We start from the raw sequence: 24955 nt of genomic DNA, 5'->3' as shown, positions 1-24955 counted from the left end.
GCATATGCATATGCGTGCCCGTGTACGTGGGTGCTCACACGTGGCACTTCTCATTAGTTTAAATACTAGAAATCAAAGGAATGGTAGGGAAATGCCTTTTGCTAAATTTCCTCTGGAACATATCAACTTAAGTTTCAGTTAGGCAGAAAATATTGTGTAACGCAAGTGAGCGTGTAGCTCCTTACATTACTGATCTGTACGGCATTGATCTTGGACTGCAGCATCCTTGGGGTGTCCGCTGGCACATTCACATTCGCCTTCTCTCTCTCCCAGGCATCACAACACAATGGCTGCTAAAAACGAAAAACGAGAGATGGTTGATAAGTAAATAGGCCAATTACCGCACGAATAAAATTATAGGGACAGTTAACGGTTCTCTTTGGATGTTCTCAGATATGAATGATATAAATCTAGATCACATTTTGTTTTCATTGTGTGAATTTTCTGGGTTTTTTTTTTTTTTTTGGTTGTTGTTGTTGTTGTTAAGTACTCTCCACAGCCAGCATGGAGCCCAACATGGGGCTTGAACTCACGACCTTAAGATCAAGACCCGAGCTGAGATCAAAAATCGAATGCTCAACTGACTGAACCACCCAGGCACCCCTTCATTTCTGTTTTTATTTAAAAGGTGCCAATAATGACTCCAACAAGAAGAATACATTGATGTGTGATAGAATATAACTGGAAAATGAATCCGAAATACAGTAGTAAAATGATCCTTTTTCATCAAGTCACATGTAATCATCTGGCAGGAAAACCTACATTGCAGGTAACTATGATAATCCACATCACTAATCAAATCCTGGCTTTCTTAGCCCAAATAACTATCATGGTATCGAATATTGAGGCCATCCCTGGACTTTTCAATTTCCCTCATGATTGAAAAGCAATAAAAGGTGGCAGTTCTGTGATCATGGTATTACCTGGGAGACTTGCATTACAAGCAAGACCTCAAAATGTATTCAAGAATGGGTATCCGAGTCTGCAGGATATAAAGATGCCGACCGCATCTATGTCAAAGTGTCATCTAGGTAACTGAACTGTAGATACCATTAACTTATTGACTACGAAAGTGTATCTGGATACATGAATGTTCAAGGTTCTAATCCTGGTAGTAGCAACTTAAATGTCACACAATTCTTATGGAGACTTCTTCAACACGTCCGAACACATCATCAACCCCACTCACCTCACTGATCTGTATAGCACCGATCTTTGCCTGGATGACTTCAGGGGTATCAACAATGCTGGTGAATTTGAAGTCCTCCGGCTTTATACAACCTCTCATTCAAGAGGTTCTTGAATGGGCATTCTTCACTCTCATCACTTCCACAGAACCCTCTGGCCACCATCCTATACCCTTCAAACGTTCCAGGTCTGATCTGTACATGTTCCGTATGAAGGAAAGGACCACAGAGTTCAAAGGAGTCAAGTCTGCTCACTGTATCACCATGATGCCAGCAGGCCACACACTACCTCTATTTAAACTAGCTGGGTGGCCAGTCCCATGGAATGGAAGGATCAACAGTAAATATTAATATTTGGTGTTACATCTCTGACACACATCTCTGGGAGAAGTTCACATAATCCTACAGGAATTGGAGCAGGGCTGACAAGTGACCCATGTGGAATGACAGCAATGGCACATTGTTTTGTTTTTATACAAGGTTGACCATCTGCGCTCACCACTTGAAATCTGCCTTTTTTGCACTACTGAGAATCACATCTGTAAGAACTTGAGAGAATAAGGTCTTCAGAGGCATATATAACGAGGAAAAATATATACTTCTACCTGTATACACCACTCTATCTATAAATGTATGTACCAGATAAACTTAAAATCCAACATTTCCTTACGTTTATATTTGTTTCTGAAATTTAGATATTTCATCATGCAACCGTAATGGGTTAAAAACAAAACAGTTGGAAGGAATAGGTATCATGATGACACTAAACGCGTGTCTTTCAATAGTAACTCTGAACGTGAATGGGCTTAATGACCCCATCAAAAGGCACAGGGTTTCAGACTGGATGAAAAATCAGGACCCATCTATTTTCTGTCTACAAGAGACCCATTTTAGACAGAAGGACACCTACAGCCTGAAAATAAAAGGTTGGAGAACCATTTACCATTCGAATGGTCCTCAAAAGAAAGCAGGGGTAGCCATCCTTATGTCAGATAAACTGAAATTTATCCTGAAGACTGTAGTGAGAGATGAAGAGGGACACTATATCATACTTAACGGATCTATCCAAGAAGAGGACTTAACAATCATCAACATATATGCCCCGAATGTGGGAGCTGCCAAGTATATCAATCAATTAATAACCAAAGTTAAGACAAACTTAGATAATCATACACTTATACTTGGTGACTTCAGTATAGTGCTTTGTACACTCGATAGGTCTTCTAAAAACAACATCCTCAAAGAAACGAGAGCTTTAAATGATACACTGGACCAGATGGATTTCACAGATATCTACAGAACTTTATGTCCAAACGCAACTGAATACACATTCTTCTCAAGTGCACATGGAACTTTCTCCAGAATAGACCACATACTGGGTCACAAATCAGGTCTGAACCGATACCAAAAGATTGGGATCGTCCCCTGTGTATCTCAGACCATAATGCCTTGAAATTAGAACTAAATCACAACAAGAAGTTTGGAAGGATTTCAAACACGTGGAGGTTAAGGACCATCCTGCTACAAGATGAAAGGATCCACCAGGAAATTAAGGAAGAATTAAAAGAATTCATGGAAACTAATGAGAATGAAGATAAAACTATTCAAAATCTTTGGGATATAGCAAAAGCAATCCTGAGGGCGAGACACATCGCAATACAAGTAGCCCAAAAACTGGAAAGAGCTCAAATACAAAAGTTAACCTTACACCTAAGGACCTAGAGAAGAAAGAGCAAATAGATCCTACACCCAGCAGAAGACGAGAGTTAACAAAGATACGAACAGAACTCAAGGAAATCGAGACCAGAAGACCTGTGGAACAGATCAACAAAACCAGGAGTTGGTTCTTTGAAAGAATTAGTAAGATAGATAAACCATTAGCCGACCTTATAAAAAAGAAGAGAGAGAGGACTCAAATTAATAAAATCGTGAATGAGAAAAGAGAAATCACTACCAACACCAAGGAAATACAAACAATTTTAAAAACATATTATGAGCGCCATACGCCAATAAATTCGGCAATCTAGAAGAAATGGACGTGTTACTGGAAAGCCACAAACTACCAAAACTGGAAATGGAAGAAATAGGAAACCTGAACAGGCCAATAACCAGGGAGGAAATTGAAGCAGTCATCAAAAACCTCCCAAGACACAAAAGTCCAGGGCCAGATGGCTTCCCAGGGGAATTCTATCAAACGTTTAAAGAAGAAACCATACCTATTCTACTAAACCTGTTTGGAAAGATAGAAAGACATGGAGTACTTCCAAACTCGTTCGTTCTATGAGGCCAGCATCACCTTAATTCCAAAACCAGACAAAGAACCCACCAAACAGGAGAGTTGTAGACCAATATCCCTGATGAACATGGATGAAAAAATTCTCAACAAGATACTAGCCAATAGGATCCAACAGTACATTAAGAAGATTATTCAGCGTGACCAAGTGGGGTTTATCCCCGGGATGCAAGGCCGGTTTGACGCTCATAACACAATCAATGTGATTCATCATATCAGCAAGAGAAAAAACAAGAACCATATGATCTTTTCAATAAACGTAGAGAAAGCATTTGACAAAATACAGCATCCATTCTGATCAAAACTCTTCAGAGTGTAGGGAGAGAGGGAACTTTCCTCGACATCTTAAAAGCCATCTATGAAAAGCCCACAGCACATATCATTATCAATGGGGAAGCACTGGGAGCCTTTCCCCTAAGATCAGGAACAAGACAGGGATGTCCACTCTCACCACTGCTATTCAACATAGTCCTAGAAGTCCTAGCCTCAGCAATCAGACAACAAAAAGACAGAAAAGGCATTCAAATTGGCAAAGAAGAAGTCAAACTCTCCCTCTTCGCCGATGACATGATACTCTACATAGAAAACCCAAAAGTCTCCACCCCAAGATTGCTAGAACTCATACAGCAATTTGGCAGTGTGGCAGGATACACAATCAATGCCCAGAAATCAGTGGTATTTCTAGACACTAACAATGAGACTGAAGAAAGAGAAATTAAGGAGTTAATCCCCTTTACAATTGCTCCCAAAAGCATAAGTTACCTAGGAATAAACCTAACCAAAGAGGTAAAGGATCTATACCCTAAAAACTACAGACCACTCCTGAAGGAAATTGAGAAAGACAAAGGAGATGGAAAATTATTCCATGCTCATGGATAGGAAGAATTAATATTGTGAAAATGTCAATGTTACCCAGGGCCATTACCACGTTTCATGCAATCCCTATCAAAATACCATGGACTTTCTTCAGAGAGTTGGAACAAATTATTTTAAGATTTGTGTGGAATCAGAAGAGACCCCGAATACCTAGGGGAATTAAAAAAAAAAAAAAAAGAAAGCCAGGGCTGGGGCATCACAATGCCAGATTCCAGGTTGTACTACAAAGCTGTGGTCATGAAGACAGTGTGGTCCTGGCACAAAAACAGACACAGATCAATGGAACAGAATAGGGAATCCAGAAGTGGACCCTCAACTTTATGGTCAACTAATATTCGACAAAGGAGGAAAGACTATCCACTGGAAGTAAGACGGTCTCTTCAATAAATGGTGCTGGGAAAATTGGACATCCACATGCAGAAGAATGAAACTAGACCACTCTCTTGCACCATACACAAAGATAAACTCAAAACGGATGAAAGATCTAAATGTGAGACAAGATTCCATCACAATCCTACAGAACATGGGCAACACCCTTTTTTAACTCGACCACAGCGACTTCTTGCAAGATACATCCACGAAGGCAAGAGAAACAAAAGCAAAAGTGAACTATTGGGACTTCATCAAGGTAAGAAGCTTTTGCACAGCAAAGGATACAGTCCACAAAACTCAAAGACAACCTACAGAATGGGAGAAGATATTTGCAAATGACGTATCAGATAAAGGGCTAGTTTCCAAGATCTATAAAGAACTTCTTAAACTCAACAGCAAAGAAATAAACAATCCAATCATGAAATGGGCAAAACACAGGAACAGAAATCTCACAGAGGAAGACACAGACATGGCCAACCAGTACATGAGAAAATGCTCCACATAACTTGCCATCAGGGAAATACAAATCAAAACCACAATGAGATACCACCTCACATCAGTGAGAAAGGGGAAAATTGACAAGACAGGAAATCACGAATGTGGGAGAGTATATGGAGAAAGGGAACAATCCTGCACTATTGGTTCGAATGAGAACTGGTGCAGCCACTCTGGAAAACTGGGTGGAGGTTCCTCAAAGAGTTAAAAACATATCTGCCCTATGACCCAGCAATTGCACTGCTGGGGATTTACCCCAAAGATACAGATGCAGTGAAATTCCGGGAACCCTGCACCCCGATGATTATAGCAGCAATGTCCACAATACCAAACTGTGGAAGGAGCCTCGGTGTCCATCAAAAGATGAATGGATAAAGATGTGGTTTATGTATACAATGGAATATTTCTCAGCCATTAGAAACGGAAGTACCCAACATTTGCTTCGACGTGGATGGAACTGGATGGTGTTATGCTGAGTGAAGTAAGTCAGTCGGAGAAGGAGAAACATTATATGGTCTCATTCATTTGGGGAATATAAAAAATAGTGAAAGGGAATAAAGGGGAAAGGAGAAAAAAAAGTGGGAAATATCAGAAAGGGAGACAGAACATGAAAGACTCCTCACTCTGGGAAATGTGAACTAGGGGTTGTCGAAGAGGAGGATGGCGGGGGGTGGGTATGACTGGGTGACTGATGGGCACTGAGGTGGGCACTTGACGGGATGAGCACTGGGTGTTCCTCTGTATGTTGACAAATTGAACACCAATAAAAAATAAAATTATTATTAAACAAAAGGAAAAAAAAACAATTGGGACTGAAATTTTCTACCTAATTACATAGAGTAAGAGAGATTTTCTTTGTCTTAAGAAAAAAGAATTGCCCCATAAGGAATCCTCCATAAAACAATGTTCCAAATGATTCTTTTACCATGAAATATTCAGATTATGTAAGGTTCTATTAAAATCACCACTTAAATTATATCCCTAGGTAGTACACCATGACACTATTCACAGAGACACACGTCTCCCCCCAAGAGTCTGGTGACAAATACATGCACATCACTCTGCAGTTCGTAGGCCTTCTTAGCCTGCCAGATCACATCATTCTGTCCTGTCAAACATGTCCGCTGGTGCAGATAATTACAATGATCAATATCACTAACCAGGACCTAGCACTTCTTAGCCTGAACAAGTGACATCATGTCCAATGGTGTATTGGGAATTCTTTCAGACTTCTCATAAGCTTTCTTGTATTTTCTGTCACTCTGGATCTTGGCAGTGTGTATAGACCATACCAATTTGGGGTCATCTTGTAGGGTGCGGAAACCCACGTGGTGGCCCAGTTGCTTATGCTAACCTTCTTTGTACTTGTACTAAAGTGGTGAAAAATCAGATAAACAGATATATGAAAATAATGTAGTACGGTCTTTTGAACAAATGTTTTCCGAATATTGGCAGTCATTTTATATTTCAGTTCACTCTGAGCAAAATAGAGCTATTTTAGGTAGTTTGATAGAGAACGGGAATAAATCAGGAGGGCAATAGGATGGTGAATAAGAGTCATTACAAAAAATTATAGCTGACATTTACTGAGCAATGACTATATATGCCAGACACTATTATGAGTGCTTCATATGTATCAGGCTGATCCGTGTGAAACTGCTGTGTTTTTTAGCAAAAAATAGTTGAGTAGTAGCAACTACAATCCCATTTAATCTTCCCAACATCTCTGTGAAGTGCATACTATTATTATTACATTTTTCAGATGTGGAAAATAAGACACAGTGGGTGTAATCATGGGTCTCCAAAGGCCGCCTGAATGGTGGAACATTAATAAATTATCTGGTCCCCCAAGAGGACTAACAATACCTCAGTAGGAAAAAGTTATTTGTGTGGTTTGGGAGACAGGTAAAAATGGCGCATATTTCACAGGAATGGAAAGCAAGGTGATTGGTTTGAATCAGATGACAACAAAAGCCCTGGAACAAGAGTTTCCATCTTGTTCAGACTTGTCCTAAAAGTGTCTTAGGACTAGACTAAGGTAATATCTTTTCTATATTTGGATAACATAGAAAAGTTTGGACAAAAGGGAGGGAGAGACACCTGGGAATAAGGCAGATCCTATAGACTGGCTACTGTATTTAGAGACAAAAATGAGAAATAAGAGGGAAGAAACAGGTGGATACACAAGATAAAAAATAGAGAAGAGCCCAGATAAAGGGAACAGGATTGCTTAAAGATTTGGAGCTGAGGGTGGGAGGTAGGGAGCTTGGTAGGATAATTATTTTGACTAAGTTTTTAAATTACTATTAAATGAACTTCAAAAGGTTGCTGAGAGCATTATACATAAGCCTCCAGTATAAAATCTTATGTATAGAATGTGATTTCGGTCTTGTCTGATATGAAACTTTCAACTGTGATCTAGATTTATGGAGAATGTCATAAATATTTGGGGGATAAAATGACACTGGTCAATAATCAAATAGATTGTTTCCTGAATTTTTCCCAAGAATTCTGCATAGATTCTTCATGGTTTTTTTTTTTTTCACTTCTACTTGGAAACAACCAAGAAGTTATACATATACCTCATCTATGCTAACCTTAATGTGCTTCATTCGGTTTTAATGTTTTTATTGTTTTGAAGATGTATCTGACAGGGAGAGAGAATGAGAGAGAGCATGAACACAGGCAGGAGGAGCAGCAGGCAGAGGGAGAGGGAGAAGCAGGCTCCTCATTGAGCACAAAACCTGACATGGGGCTTGATCCCAAGACCCTGAGATCATGACCTGAGCTGAAGGGAGATGCTTAACTGACTGAGCCACCCAGGTGTCCCCATTCTAATGTTTTTAAATAGAGAAAGTCTTTAGTTAGTGCAAAACAAAATAAAATTGTTTACATAGATTTTTTAACCCCCCTCGTCGATTGTTAAAAACACTACTGTGTTCGTTACAAGAAAAGCTAAACCACAAGGAAATAGAGGCCATACCTCACTGGAAATATCTCTGGAGTCTTTGGCTTGCTTGATTTCAATGGCATCTGCTTTGAAGTCATAGCCTTTCTGCTTGGTCTCATTCCAGTCTTTTTGGTAAAATTTCTGTTGAGGGAAAACTCAGGTTTGTTTACAAACATTGAAAATAAGTGAATACTCCAAGTACTCAAAATATGAATATGACAAAATGTGAATGAAGACAGGATAAGGAAAAACAGGGATTTCTGAGTTCCTCTGGTTGTTGGCTATTTCCTTAATGGAGTGCAGGATACTTCTGACTAAGATTTTAAAGCTAAACATCTAGACCTAGTAAATGTTTGAATGCTTGTCTTCATCACAATATGGTACACATCTGAAAATACCGCAACACGCAAAACATGGAAACTAAGAATCAACTGTGAAGCTAGAAAAGCTTCATCAAGGTCTCATGTAAGGTCCGGTAAGATATTTTTTTTCCTAATGTTGCCTTTTGACTTTTCAGAGGTCCCTGCTCAAGGGACATGACATAGATATGTTATCGTTTAGATATGATCTTAATAATTTAAAATCTTTTAACTTTCTGATGTGGAAAATAAGACACAAAGCTAATGGCTTTGAAATATCAAACAAGAATGCTCTGGATCAATCAAAAATTTATAAAGATAAAGGAGACTGTCACCTCATACTCCCTCAAGGAAGAGAAATTCAACTAGGTATTTCAATATTCTCTATTAATATATGATGAAACTGAGCTGTGAACATTGGATATCGAACAATGCTTTCAAGATTGAAAGGAAGACACCGATAGAATACAGATATCCCAACTCTTTGTAGTCCTGGGACCCAGCCATGTATTTAAACTAACATTTAAAAGGGAGAATTTCATTCATACTGCATTAGGAATAGAAAGCTAAAGAAAAAATGTTTAGCACCAAAAGCTGTACACATTTCTAAGATAGGTAATTTGTCCATTTCATTATACCACACTCCCAAAGCTGACATATATTATCCTATGAAGGTATTTTCAATTCGTATTTATGCCTCTTACATTGCTGATTTGCAGGGCATTTATAGGGGCCTGCAGCATGCCTGGCATGTCAGAAGGAATGGTGATGTTGGTTTTATCTTTATTCCATGCATCTTGATATAGTTTCTGTGGAGAGAAGGGAAATGTTATTTGAGTAGTGGATATAGACAATAAATTGGGCTTTCATTGTGATTTCACTGAAAACCCCACAACTTTGAATTTCATCCATGACAGTCCCCCTAGGCTATTCCTGGGGAGAGACATTTCGGCTGGGGAAAGACATCTTCATTGAGTGACAATAAATGGACGCCATATCTTTCCTTACAGAGGATGATTCTTACAGAAATCTGGTTCCTGCAGAAGGAAATGCCCTGAATATTAAATAGCCTCCACATGCAGCTCTCCATGAATCATGCTACAATCACAAAACCTCCCTGGTTCATTTAAGATGACTCACCACATAGATTAACATGCATGAGAATGTGAGTTTTAGTTAAAAAAAGAAAAAAACTTTCCTGAATTCAGAAAGAGTAGAGAATACTATTTATCATTCTACATGTCACCAATGAAATGGGTCTGCCAAGAGTGACCATGCCCTCTTGCTGGGAATCAAGGTGGTTTATATACTTAGTGGAATATGGTTTTGCCTTTGGCCTGTGAGTTAATAAAGACACTGTCAGTGACTGTAACAGGAGAACACAAAGCCAGCAAAAACCCTGATCATCTACCATGCTTTTTGGTAAAGGTGCATTTCTCAAATATCTTCCTGTATTGTGAAGCCTACTAAGACAGGAAGAGAATCACCCCTGAAGTGCCAACATTCCTGGGCCTGTCACACTCACATCGCTCTGAATTTGATTCACATTCCTGGTGTGCTTGCTTGAGACTCATGGCATCGGGTAGGTACATGTAATGGTGTACGGGCTGTTTGTAGTTGATATCGCTGACAACATCCCGGGACAACTTCGCAGCTGTAATGCTAAGCATGTCCCCAGGGGTATGGTAGCTCATTTTGACGTTCTCATAGTTCCTCTTGTGTTCATGATCCGACTACAGTTTTGCCACATTCATGTAATGGACCAGCGTGGGATCATCCTGAAGGCTTCTAAAACCCACATGCTTTCCCTCTGACTTCTCATAAGCTTCCTTGTATTTATACTGCGAAGGTAAAATTTGGTTAGCAAAGTCCTCGGCGTTGATAACATTAGGTATAGCAAGAATAGCCACACACAAAGGCACTTTGACACTGTGACTTTCTGGAAGACTACAAGAAATCCAAACCATACCTGCCCACTCCTATGTGCCCCAGAATATTCAGAGTGAAAACAGTTATTTCCAACACTGCTGGGATAGAAATAGGTAGGTATCATGATAAATTCAGGACCAGTTTTTTTCTTTGCTATAAATCCTACAAATGCTTTTGTATGTCGGACTTCACTTAAACAACCCATCTGAATGTTCATCCTTAATGCAACAAGACATTCCAAACATAAGGCCAGTACCTCTTGGTTTCCTAGGGATGTGAATTTTCCCAATCCAATATGGCACCACCACCACAGAATGTTATCATACATCACAGGACGTTAGAAATTAGTGTGAAAACCTTCCATTTACTGCTCCCATTGACTGAGTGATACGTATGCAACTGACGCAGAAGAAAATCCAAAGAACTCTGTGAGTTCACACACAGTTTTTCTTGGGAGTAGGGGGTGGAAAACTTTACTATGTTGTCTCAGGCTGCTGGAGTAAGGTTAGAACAAACCCCTCTTCTTTCTAGGGGGCATCAATTTAGATACTGCATAAGCAGGTAGCCAGGCCTTTCCCCCCCCCATTTCTCGGCAGCCACTTTCCAAGCCCCCTGCTGAAGCAGCTGCCGATGAGTTCAGGAACAGGAAGGGCAGGAATGGCTGGGAGCTTCCCCTGGCAGTAAAAACCTCAGCACAATGCTCCACAGCCCAAGCTCTCTCACTGCTGGACCCAGCAATGGTGTATAGATAGAGTTGTACGGTAGGTAACAGGTCAAAACCTCAATTTTTATAGAAGAGAACTCAAATCCACTTAAATTCTGCAGAAACTCTGCTCGTGCCATTTATGCACTGATTTATAAACAAGAGCTTAGCATGCACTGATTTATAAACAAGAGCTCAGCAGACAAAAGGGTCACCGAGACATTTCTAGGTATGTTAGAAAGAGCCCTGCACAAGGCCTTAAAGAATGATAAACTCACATTTAGACTTTCATTTTGTCCTTAACCGAGAAATGTACTTCCTCGTGGTGTGCACATCTTTGAGGGACGCATTTTCAGGGACCTCTAAGGAAAGCTGTAGAATTCTTCCATCCTGAGCTCCCCTGTGGACTGCACACATGGGCATCTTATTTCTTCTCCTTTCCCAAACCGTAACTGTAGCCCTCAGAATAGTAGGTGACAGTGAAGTCTACGGGGCATGTGTGCTGTTTGACATTTTTGATCTGCAATGATAAGAAGTGGAAGTGTATACTTTTCCTATTGCAGATGAAATGGCATTGATTTACATACATGAAAATTAAATTCAAGAAAAATGGACCACACCTTTACCCATTTGGTTTACAAAATCCTTACATTTTATACATCATCTTTTCAATCTTCTTAATACAATTATTATGCAGGCAGTCATTTGAATTTAATGTGTTACTGTCAGGGAGGGTGTTCTCACTGAAAATTAATGTAGGCTGTCAAGGAAATGTGTCACTAGGGGTAATCTGGCCTACGAATCAGGGGAGAAAGTGGTTGTCAGATTTACGATAGCTCTACCAAGTGGGGTCAATGGAAAAGAATCACGGAATTTTGAAAAAATGACAGCTCCTCAAAACAGTATCTTGTGGAGAATTTCAACGTCATTAACTCGACATATTGTTTTCAATGTGGCAACATTTAGACAAGCACACATTTGATTAGTTTTTTAAAAGGCAATGCACCCACATTTCACCGAAAATGTTTACTCACATCACTGGCAATGTTTCTGGATGCTTTGGCTGCAGTGATGTGCAGCCTCACCTAGCGCATTGTTGCCCTTGGCTATTAAATCATGCCAGTCCCGTTTGTAGCAGACCTGAGGTATGAGGGAAAGAAGGAGGTCAGCATGCTGTACATGGATCAGCTGAAGTGAGTCCCCAATTGCTGGGACTGTTTCGTTCGTTTCCAGATATAAGCTAAAGGAATCTTCTACAGTACATTTTATTTTGGGAAGTCACATTAGCAAAACATTACACCTTGTGTAGCATGACATTACAGGATGCTGCACCAATTATACACCCAAACCTGGTTTGAGTACAGAGCAAAGCAGGATACTGAGAAACTGGAGTGGATCTGGAAGAGAGGAATAAAGGTTCTTTCTGGAAACCTTGGCGTGTGAGGACCAACTAGAGAAAATGAAGTTGTCCACTCTTATGGAAGGAAGGTCAAGGGAAGACCTGGTGGTTAGCTTTAGAAATTTCAGGTCTGCTGTAATAAAAGGATTTCATTCATTCTTATTTTTCTGCAGGATAATAACTCTCTCCACTTGCAAAATGAGGAAAACCAACTCGAAGTTTGAGAGGAATAGATGTTGGGCTCCACGTAAGGGAGAATGTCACATCCTTTTGGAATTATCCTGCCCTGGAAGAGGCCGACTTAAGAGGCAGAGAGCCATCATCATGAGATAGGCTCCATCCAGTGTGTGTGTAGGAAACCAACCTAAATAGTTATCAAGGCCCCATCCTACTCTGAGATTCTATTACTGTACCACCTTGTCTGGGTTTCACACCCCATTGAAAACCCTACTTACGTCACTCATATTGTAAGCATTGCACTTGGCCTAGAGAAACAGAGGAAGATCAGGACTCATAGTGTATTTATGTTTCACATCTTCTCCTTTAGCTTTGTAGAAGATCTGCAATACACAATCACAAAAATAACATGTATCACAGAGAGTACAAAAAAGAAAATGCTTAAAGTGAACACCAATAAAAAATAAATTAAAAAATAAAAAATAAAAAAAGGAGTATTTGGAATAAATCATGAAAGGAACTACAATGGAAAGGATGGAAACTGAGTGTGTGTGGGGGAAGTTAGAGAAAAATACAAATCATGAGAGACTCCAAACTCTACAAAACAAATAAAGGGTTGCCGATGGGGAGGTGGGTGGGGGGATGGGGTAACTGGGTAACAAGCATTAAGTAGGGCAGTGGTGAGATGAGCTCTGTATGTTATACCCTATGCTAACATATTGGATTTAAATAAAGTATGTTTTAAAATAAAAGAAAAAATATTCCAAAGGAAAAAGTTCTAGGTATACTAGAAGATGTCTTCAAATGTCTTTTGAAGTCATTTATCAGAAATCCTTCCAATGTTATGAGCCACTAAAATACTCTCAATAGCTTGTGTTTTCACACCCCACACACTGACCTCTTCCCACAAAACTCCCCAAAATCCTCAAAAATCAGCAATTAAAATTGTCATCTTACATTTGCCAAAGGGCAAACATTACTTTGCTGTTATCTTCTAAAAATAAAGTTGTTAAAAGCAAAATAAAATGCTTCAATTGTACACTTAAAGGAGTTATTCCCAGCACAGTCCCTCTACTACTTCTGTTGTTAAAAATCAAAGGTATTCTCCTATTTTTAAAAAAGTCAAGCATTTTTGTCATTTTCAGAAAGACCTAAAAACTCCGTGTATTAAAATAGACAGAAAAGTAGAAAACAGTGATCTTTGATGGCTAGAAATGAATGGAAATCATTTCAAATGCAAAACCCTAATTTGAATAAATGGAGTTTACCAAAGTCAGAAAAGTCCAATCTTTGCTAGTGGAGTAAACCGGTCTTGTTTTTGTTTTGGGTTTTTGATTCTTAGAAAATGGCATTTAGAATGAGACTTTCACTTCTGCTAAAAAAAAAAACAAAAAAACTTTCCAATTACAATTGTAGCACTAAAACCATATAATAATTTCCTCATGCTATGAGGGCGCTTCTACATAAACCCAGTGTACTTAAGAGGTTTACCATTTCATACTTACCCTATCTTATCCTTTTACAGATGTCCGGAAGACAGCTAGGTCCAGGATGTAGAACTTAGATTGTATCCTCCTCTTGGTAATAGAAAAGAAATTGCTTGATTTCTAAAATCTAAAATACAACTGGAACCACTAGATTTCCAGTCTCTTGACTGTCATTTATCACATAAACCTTTAAGCAGATTATCACATGTAAACTGTTGTCTATGTATCACAAAGTCTAAAGAGGCTGATATCTATTTGAATTCTCAAATCCTAAATAATTTCTTCTAGGCATCCAAGAGCTAACGTTATTCCCTCACTGCCTTTAGAAACCATAGCTAGGCATTCACAGAGTCTCACCGATTCTACCCTCTACACATCTCCTCTGCCATTGCTAGTGCTTTAGTTGAAGTCCAAAGGAGTCTTCTGCTAGGTTTCTGTAAGCACTTTTAATCCATCTTCTTACCTCCATCTCTTCCCTCATCAATGCCATCTCAGCACTCTTGGTCAGAAGTATCTTTTAGAACACAGATCTGATAATCCAACTCCATGGATTAAGATCTTCAACACCTCCCATTACCTACCCCACAATCTCCAGAGTATAAGCACACAAGATCCTCAATGATCACATAATAATCCCGAACCCTTCACCGTCCTTCCAGTTCATTAGCTCTTGTTGGTCATCATGATTTTTTCTTTCACCAGGAATGCACCCTTCCCTTATTTGCCAGGGAAGCCTTGGTAGGGGGTTACCCTCTTCTCTTGTACTTGGCACATACCTCTCCTGTAGCATTCACCTCTTGGTGTGGCAATGCTCTGGTTCCATCCATGCCTTTGTCTTACACTCTTATATCCTTGTCATCTCCTATCTATCTCACCACTCATCATCTATGGCGTCTTTATAGCATCAGCATATAATACAATGCCCGGCTCAGGGAAGGAGTTCAAAAACGTTCATTCAATGGATTAATAAATAAATGCTTTCCATGTCCCTTTAGTTCTTCTACACACTAAGCTTCCCTTTAGGTCTGACCTTAGCCAGGTCATACACATCGCTCATGGACAGCCAGGCAAATAACATACTAATCTCCAAGACCTAAGTTTTCTTTTTTTTAAATTTTTAATTTATTTATGATAGTCACAGAGAGAGAGAGAGAGAGAGAGAGAGAGATAGGCAGAGACACAGGCAGAGGGAGAAGCAGGGTCCATGCACCGGGAGCCTGATGTGGGACTCGATCCTGGGTCTCCAGGATCACGCCCTGGGCCAAAGGCAGGCGCCAAACCGCTGCGCCACCCGGGGATCCCCAAGACCTAAGTTTTCAAAAGCCTCTATAATATTTGTGTATGATGAATTCTGAGAAGTAAAACCATATAGGCATGTGAGTTATTTCCCTGTACTAGTATTTTATATACGAACAGCAAATATATGCAACTTAATATGGATCTGAAGGTGATGAGTTTGTTAAAGTGTCTGGAATTCAAGTTTAAATTTTGTGTGTGTATATACAGGTGTAGTACAAGAGTAGAACTTTTTCATCACAACAAATTTATCCCATAACACAGTATTTCAAAGGCAGCTAAAAAGGAAGATGTTATAAAAAGGAAGATAAATAGTAATATAGAAGAAAAAGAAAATGTTAGTGCCCAAACTAAAAATAATTGTTGTGGTTGTTCTTGTTTGTATTCCTAATGGAGCCCAATGCAGGGCTTGAACTCATGACTCTGGGATTAAGACCTGATCTGAGATAGCAAGAGTCTGACACTTAACCAACTCAGCCACTCAGTCAGGTGACCCCCAAACTAAAAATAATTGTAATTGTAATTTTAAAATACATAAAGTAAAAGGAAAATTAATGGCTCAGAAGAATTAAACTTTTGAGCTGCTATTTATTTTGTTGAAGCCTCCTCCCTCCATTCTTGGCCCCCTCTTTTGTACTTACATCACTGACTTGCTTTGTGTTCTGTTTTGCCTGGACCATAACTGGGGAGTCCACGGTGCTGGTAAATTTGAGGGTGTCTGGATGCTGCCTGTACTTCTTTTCATTCAGGGCATCACCTGCTTTCTTAACGTTTTCTACATCTAGACTGCCAATAGGTATCCAGCCTATGCGTTTCATCCAGGTGTTGTAGTCTTCCTTGCAGGCATTCTATTGCAAAGGGAAAAAAAAGGAGTAAGTGCCCCAAGCAGTGGGTTCTCATGCACTTTCTGACTTTAGGAGAGGATTATCCTGTGAAATAAGTGTCACTTACATTGCTCTGTACGTGCATCATGTTTTTAGACTACTCCAGGTCCATGGCATCAGGCAGATAGGTGTAATGATGGAGTGTATGCTTATAGTTGACATTGCTGGCAACATCCTGAGCTTTCTTGGCTACCACAACATTGAACACATCATGGGGTGTGTTGTATTTTGTTTTTGTCTTCTCATAGTCTTTTTTATACTCCCGGTCGGATTGTATCTTGACTACATTCATATAGTGAACCAGTTTAGGATCATCTTGGAGACTTTGGAAGCCAACCATTTTCCCTTTGGTGTTTTCATAATCTTTTTTGTATTGAACCTATTGGAAACAAAGTGGGTATATTTTAAAATGTAGTTATGAAGATTTTACTGATCAATAAGACTATGATTTAAAGCAATTGAGCTTCCCAGGAATTACTTCAACAACCAGTTAGATGTATTCATTTGTATATAGTTTGAAATGTAGCCTGGTAAAATTAAAATGTTACTTAGAGCCCATTTAATTGTCTGTAGCTGCCTCAGCCACCTGAGAGAGATTGGGGTGGGGAACGTTTCCATAATTCATGTCAGAGACAAGGTAGTAAGTTCCTTTCTACTTATACACTGGTAGAGACAAATGAAAAGATAAACATTCTGCAATCATTACCAGTTATATTGTGCTGCTCCAGGAGACCCCTCCCCAAATAGCTGGCTATCTTAGTTGTAGTAGAATTTTAATGAGTATTTGGATATTCAAAGGAAGACCCAGAGCCAGTTGTGTGTAAACATGAATTGGATCTAAATTATAAAGTGAGAAGAACTGAACTTGCTTGGGGAGATCTGGGAAGAAGCATGGGAAACTGAGAAGCAGAGATGTGAAGGAAAGCTAATGTGTGTGTTGGGGTGGGGAGGAGCTGGAAGAGTGCACCCAGAGAGAAAGGGAATGGGTATCATCAGCGCTTTGATGATACCAGTATTTATTACTCAATTGTAACTTATTTACATCGGCGCAATGTCAACTTCATTTCAAACCATCGATGAGGTTGTGCTTGGGACTTGGGTTCGGGGGACTAAAAGATGGTTCTGGACTGCTGTGTTCCATCTCTGGACCATGCAGACCAGAAAAAAGTGAACCCAGGGCAGGAGAGTCCAGGTGAGCATGAGCAAAACCACTGTGTACAAAGTAGGAGCCAGAGGTAATGGAAAGACAAACCTCAGAATATCTGCATTGAGCAGGAGGAAGGGTATCCTACTTCCTAGAGGTTAGCTGGTAGGGGTTTGAGTCAATTTGATTTGAATCTCAAAGAGGAAAGTAACTAGTTCATAGTTACAAGTATGATAAGGAAAAGAAAAAAGACAAAATTTTTAACTTTCATGGAGCCTAATGACTGCTATGGACCTTGGAGCCAATTAATCCATCTCTGGAAGCAATTAATTAAAAAGAAATAAGGGAAAGAGGGAATCCATGTAAATTAAGAAAATTTTGAGACAAAAATCTTACCCCCAGGAGGCGATTAGGACTTAAATAGTGACTGATTTGTTTACTTCCATGAGGAGAATAATGTGAATTTGTACAAAAATGCAGAGGAGACCTTAAACTTAGAGTGTTGCACTAGAACAGGTTAGTAAAGGTTCTACAAATCCTTACTGCCAGGAAAATTCAGACCTTTTTAGGGAACTTTCTTTTCTAAATAGTTTTCAACAGGACTCACTTCGTGCTGGGGACAGCAGACACGGCGACTTCTGCATAACGAATCCACCCCACCCATACTTCCTAGTTACAACACACCAGTGACCCCACCACCGGCACTTACCTCACTTGCTGCCTGCCAGGCAGCTTTGGAGGCTCTGATGGGAATCGTGTCCGTTCTCAGGTCATAGCCCTTCTTGCTCAAATCTTTCAAGCCTGTTTTTGTACATATTCTGAAAGAAAAAAGTCCCTTGCATATAACTGAGGCCACATTTAGAAAGGCCTTCACACGCAATCAGCAGCTGAGCTCACGTGCATACCTCATTGATACTGTAGGCATTAACTTTAGCCTGGATGAACTGGGGCAGGTCGGCTGGCAGGTTGTACTTGTGAAGAAGTTCTTCTCCTCTGGCTTTGTATGCTACCTTGAGAGATGAAAAGAAATGCATGAACAAAACAAAGGGGATCCCTGGGTGGCGCAGCGGTTTAGTGCCTGCCTTTGGCCCAGGGCGCGATCCTGGAGACCCGGGATCGAATCCCACGTCGGGCTCCCGGTGCATGGAGCCTGCTTCTCCCTCTGCCTGTGTCTCTGCCTCTCTCTCTCTCTCTCTCTCTCTGATGTGACTATCATAAATAAATAAAAATTAAAAAAAAAGAAATGCATGAACAAAACAAAGGAGGGAAAAGGGTTTAACGACAGGAAAATAATTTCAGAACAGATCACATTACACAGAGGTGCTTTTCTTGAAAGACGTTCTCTGGGTCACCTTCACATTCACCTGTGCAGATCTGTGGGCCTTCAAGGTCTCACATGCAATGCACAGAGTCCCATCCTAGTGCCCGTTCAGCCTTGGCAAAGGTCCCTTGGTATGTGCTAGGAACCTCTGAGCTTCGTGCGGTAGGGGCACCTCACAGAAGTTAGCCCCGGGAGAGGGCCTGATGAAAATGTTAACCTGCAGATACTTCCCTGAGCACCGAAAAGGCTAACTGGGTGGGATACACACACTATCTATCTTACACTTGGTGGGTGACTGATGGGACTTTGGGGTGGTTTTTACTCTATATGATTTTTGTCTTAGCTCTGACTTACAACGTAGCTCCTCCAGAAGGTGTGCCGCATACATTCATTTTCTTGGTCTTTCCTAAAAATAGGCTTATAGTGTGTCTTGTCATCAAGAGAAGCCCCTGACCTTCAGTGTTAAATGGCTGGAAGGACGGTCAGCGTAGCATCCATAACACCCTGAAGACGTGACGTAGGTGTGCCTTATTAGTGAAAAGCTGGGAGAGTTACAGAATTGCTCATGGAACTGAGTCTCTTTGGTTTGCAGAATAACCACAGGTGATCAGCACGTTTAGAACCAAATGTATTTGTTTCCGTTATTAAACTACAGATAGAATTAGCACTCATATCACTTCTTTGGGCCTGGTTGATTTTGGACTGTACTATAATCGGAGCATCCTCAATCGAAGTAAAATTGAGAGCGTCTGGATGTTGGCTGCATTTTTTCTGTTTGGTGAATTGAAACAAGATAAACAGCAATAATACTTTCACTTAAGGCTAATACATAAAAATCCTTGAGATTTATTTTGGAGGGACAAGGGTTTTTTTTTCCTGATTTAAAAATTTTTAGATACTAGCTTCTTGGTTGGCTTGGGGGAAAAGATGAATACAGTACAAGAGATGATGTTCCAAAAATTGGCTCAATTTTGGATGGTCTGGGGCATTACAGACCAAGATAACTTTCAGGAACCAGGCTACCTCTTGCTTATGAAATGAAAAGAGGGTACTCTTAGCTAAACAGAACCCAGAAACACCACAAAGTTTTCTAAAGTATCAGAAAAGCATGCAAGGAAATTTGGAGTGTCTTTTGTGTGACACTAACAGGCTCTCAGATTCCTGTCAGTTGAACAGAGGTAACGCAGCTCTTTGGTTGAGGGAGGAGGAACTGGGGAATTAGGCAATGGCTAGGGGTTCCTATAAGAAAGGGAGAACTTCTGCTCTGCAACCTCCATGTGACTAGTCCACAGCTTGTCACTAAAGTACTGAGGAGCTAGCTACAGGAGAGAAGAGAGTGGAAGGTGTTCCGACGGGACCTTCTAGCTACATTCCTAGATTTTCCTCCCTCTAGTCTCCCACTCTTCTTCCCTTGTGCATCTTCTACATCCCACTTCTGTGTATGAAGTGGCATCACTCAGCTTTAGACATCTAAAAACCACCAACTCAGAGGAACTTTTGTGAAAAATTGGAGGATATAAAATGTTGTTTCCTAAAAGCAAGCAAAAGCCCAGAACAACAGAAACAAGAACCTTCACTCAGTACCTCCGTCCCTCCTTTATGTAGGCTAACCTCCCTGATGTGTTCACCTGACAGCCATGGGAATGTGCCTCTGTCGGAGGGGAAGGGTCAGATCACCTGGCCATTTAGAGTGAAAGATCATCGCTGCTTTTTTCTTAGACTGAATAACAACTTATCTGGTACTTCAAAATGATCAAGAATAAGACACACGGTATAATAGTTAAAGGAAAATTTCTGTAGTATTCATTCTATGCATTATTCATAATTGCCAAAACTGGCAATTATGAATCCACATGTGTACCACTGGACAGCCAAAAATATAGCTATGCAAAGGAATACTACTCAATAATAATAAGGAATGAATTGTAGATATGTGCAGATATATAGATGAGCCTCTAAAGCATGGTGCTAAATGAAGGAAGTCTCCTACAAAAGAGATTTCTAGGAAAGTACAACTATAGGGACAAAAAGCAAGATCTCTGGTTGCCAGGCATTGCAGATGGGAGGGGGAGTTTTCAAGGAAACTTTCGCATACTAGCAGCATTTTAAAATTCAATTATAGTGATGACCATAAAAACTACATGAACTTATTAAAAATAGATGAATTTTATGGCATGCAAATTATACTTTGATACAGTTGTCAAAAATATTTTTATCATGAATGGTTAATATAAAGGATTTTGATGATGTAAAGCTTATCTGTCTGGATAATTCATGCATGTGGTAAGGGCTCTTTTCTCAGTAACAACCATGAGAGAATGAAGAGGGAAAAGAAGGTGATTCCACGGTTCTGGGGGCCTTAACACGGCACAATCCCAACCCCCTCTGTGGCACATGAGATGTCTTTACCTCATTTAGGGTGTCTGAAGCTCTCTTTGCCTTTCCCATTTCTAAGGATCCAAAAGGCACCCAGCCACAACCTTTCATCCAGCTGTTGTAGTCAGCCTTGTATTCAACCTAAAACACCAAGAGGAAGGTTACAGGTTTTTTGTTCAGCATCATCCTTATTCATGAAATCATTAACATTTTACCCAAAACAGTGTTAAGATTTCTGACCAGCTTCCTTACTTCATATATCCTAAGGTTTCTTTTTGTTTTTGTTTTTTAAGATTTTACTTATCTGAGAGAATGATGAGAGCACGCACATCAGTGGGGCAAAGGAAGAGAGAAAGAAACGCAAGCAGATCCCACATGGAGCACAGAGCCCAACACAGAGCTTAATCTCACACTCAGAGATCATGACCTGAGCCAAAATCAAGAGTCGGATCCTTAATTGACTGAGCCACCCAGATGCCCCACATTGAGATTATGTTAAGTATTTCCTTGGTGGGAGATTTTAACAGCCCTTAGGTTATCAGTGTTCTTCTAGCTGGCATGTAGTCCATCTCCTCCTTATTTCCAACTGAAAGGAAGTATGTGGAACTCTAATTCCAATATGGACAAATACTATATTTAAAGCTCTACTTCAAAGAATAAAAAAAAAATTATATGTAGATAATCAAAGGTGAGGTGTTTGCTCCCTGGAACTCTAAGTATTATGTTTCTTTGGTCAAATTAGGACTGGTGGCCACATTGAAGGTAGGTAATTTTGCTCACCTTCTGAGAAGACTTGATAATGGTTATTCGTACTATAGGTTTGCACATGTTGCCCTTCATGTGTAATGGTTAACTTTGAGTGTCCCCATATCAGTTAACAATGCACTTTAAAATAGTTATGCTAGGGGCACCAGGGTGGCTCAGCTGGTTAAGCGTCTGCCTTTGGTTCAGGTTGTGATCCCCAGGTCCTGGGATTGAGCCCCATGTCGGGCTTCGCCCCACGTCGGGCTTCCTGCTCAGCAGGGAGTCTGCTTCTCTACCTCCCTCTGCCCCTCCTTGCTGCTCACTGTCTGCTTAAATAAATAGATAAATAAAGTATTTAAAAAATAAAATAGTTACAATCAATTTGCTTGTACAAGGCTCTTACTATTTGGAATTTTTCCTATTTTGGGGACACACTTGATGCCATTAAAGTAATAGGCCAGTCTTGGTGTGCTTGGGTGGCTCAGTTGCTTACACGTTCAACTCTTGATTTTGGTTCTGGTCATGATCTCACTGTTGTGGAATCAAGCCCCATGTCAGGCTCTGTGCTGGGTGTGCAGCCTGCTTGGGACTCTCTCTCACTCTCCCTTCTCCCCTCTTCCTCAGCCCTCCTCACACACACCCTATTCCCTCTCTCTAAAAGAATAAAATAAAACAGTAAAATAAAATAATAGACTACTCTTATTGTCTGGCTATATGTGGTATGTAAAACTTATATTTCTAGATACAAATTTCAAACCATTGTTCTTTAGTGTGGGCCTTTTAATTGGAATAAAAAATCAAGAAACTATTTGGTTCCTGCCTTTGAAAGGCTTACCATCTACTTGGGAGAAAGAAACATAGCAAAATTAAAAAAATAAATAACCACGCATGATACAGGATTGTTAGTGATGGAAATTTAAAATCGTTCAGGGGTTGTAGAAAAGAGTAGATTGGGTCCTCAAAAAGTTAAAAATAGAATTACCATGTGATCTAGCAAACCCATTTCTGAGTGTATACCCAGAAGAATGGAGAGCAGGCTCTCAAAGGAAATATTTGTCACCTACGTTTGTAGAAGCATTATTCAGAATAGCCAAAAAGATGGAAGAAACACAAACGTTCACTGATGGATAAAGGGACAAACAAAATGTGGTATACACATACAATGCGGTATTATTCAACCTCAAGAAGGAAGGAAATTATGATACATGCTACAACACGAATGAACTTTGAGGACATTTCATTAAGTGAAATAGGCCAGTAACAAGAAGACAAATACTGAATGACTCTACATATACATGGTCTACAGAGCAGCCCAGGTCAAGTACAAGGGTGGTTGCAGGAGCTAGGGAGAGGGGAAAAACAGGAAGATAACTGCTAGAGTTTCAGTTTTAGAAGATGAAAAGGTTTTGAAGATGAGTGCACAACAATGTGAATATAATTAGCTGCTACTCAACGGCACACTTGGTTGGTAGCTTTCCCGGAGGGATATAGTGATGAGTTCATGCTAGATCTAGGTCTAACTCTGAGGGGCATGCTCTCATCAAGCCACAAGGGTCATTTCCCCATTACATACTAGCTACATACAGAAGACAATGCCAACACCTCTGAGAATGGCCAAAAACACCATTCCACTTAAAGATTATTTCCTTTTCCACCTTAGAAAAACGGAAATGAGAAAATGTGATTACTCACATCACTCTGCAGTGCATAAGCCTCCTTGGCAAGATCCATGTTGATGCTATCGGGTGGGTAGCTGCAATTGTGTAAGATGTGCTTATAGTCCATAGCACTGGCAATTTCCTGAGATTTCTTAGCTCGAGTAACTTGGAGCATATCAAGAGGTGTCCTGTAGATAGTCTTTGACTTCTCATAGTCTTTACGATATTCACGCTGTGAATAGGAATTTTCCATTTATTACCATAAATCCTCAATGGAATTTCCGGACAAGCACAGAAATCTCTCATAAACAACAGACACGAGTTAGAGAAACACATTCAAACGTGCGAGTAGTTTTTTTTTTTTTCCTAAAATTTGTTCATCTGTTACACATTATTGAACCCTTTCCCTCCAAAAACCTCAGACGTGGACATATGTTATCAAATCTACTTTTAGATCAAAGAGCAACTGTCAGACAACAGGAGGGGGCCACAGTTTCTACTTCAGGAAGGCATTTTATTTTAACACAGGGCTTTTTCAAGACCATTAAGAAGCATTATTTTTACCAAAGTAATCTAATCTTTTAATTGTGTTCCAATAAAGAAGTACTTTTTTAATTGATGAAGACTATAGAACAATCATTTCATGCTTCTAATTTCATAAAACGACCACTTCATGAATAAAGCTGTCCACTTGACTACTTGGCTTTTCTAACAGCATGTTTAAGTGGTCACTGAGTTTTTCAACCTGACTATTCTACTTTTGACAGTAGATAAGCTCCACTGAGAATCCCAAAGGTTCTTTTTTTACCAAGTTTAATTTTGGTAACAATTTAAAAGCAGCTTCAGATTGCAGCAGTAATAAGACCTCAAAGGAGAAAAGTTTGTGACACTGAACCATTCAAGTAACCTTGGCACTTATTACAGTGTTCTCATAAACCAAATGTCTTGACTGGGCCTCAGAAGGCACTTTCACTGGCTGGTTTTCCGGAATGTTAGACAGGGTGTTAATTAGGTCAAGGGGTCAAGGTCCCAGCTTCATCATGCCCACTCAACCAATTACCTTAACAGAGAGAAAAATTCTACCCCAGTGCCTGTAGGAAAATTCTAAACCCTTATATCTCCCCATAATCACATAAGCATTAAAGACGGTGACCCAAGCTAGCAAGTAGACATGTGCCTTATGAATCTTCTGTAGAAATTCCTGTTGCAAACAATCTGATCATTTAGCTCCCTTAGGGAATGTGATCTTCCTCCTAAATACTTTGTGGGCAATCACCCTCACTGAATAAACATCACTTAATTGTA

General features: G+C 39.9%; 1 protein-coding gene across 1 annotated transcript; it reads right to left on the bottom strand.

Annotated features, from left to right (window-relative positions):
* Nucleotides 1-598: 598 nt before the first annotated feature.
* On the bottom strand, nt 599-23903 carry LOC144299464 (nebulin-like). The gene is made up of 12 exons (XM_077874975.1): nt 23685-23903; nt 21282-21389; nt 18457-18557; nt 18261-18369; nt 16475-16786; nt 16165-16371; nt 13019-13123; nt 12199-12304; nt 10058-10373; nt 9237-9341; nt 8207-8314; nt 599-1382 (listed from the first exon to the last, which is right to left on the bottom strand). The coding sequence occupies exons 1-5, from the start codon at nt 23901-23903 to the stop codon at nt 16505-16507; spliced, it is 819 nt and encodes a 272-aa protein (XP_077731101.1). The 3' UTR covers nt 599-1382; nt 8207-8314; nt 9237-9341; nt 10058-10373; nt 12199-12304; nt 13019-13123; nt 16165-16371; nt 16475-16504.
* Nucleotides 23904-24955: the final 1052 nt, after the last annotated feature.

The sequence above is a fragment of the Canis aureus genome, chromosome 27 (genome assembly GCF_053574225.1).
Source record: "Canis aureus isolate CA01 chromosome 27, VMU_Caureus_v.1.0, whole genome shotgun sequence".
In the NCBI taxonomy this organism is placed as follows: Eukaryota; Metazoa; Chordata; class Mammalia; order Carnivora; family Canidae; genus Canis; species Canis aureus.
This window is presented reverse-complemented; position numbering and strand designations above follow the sequence as displayed.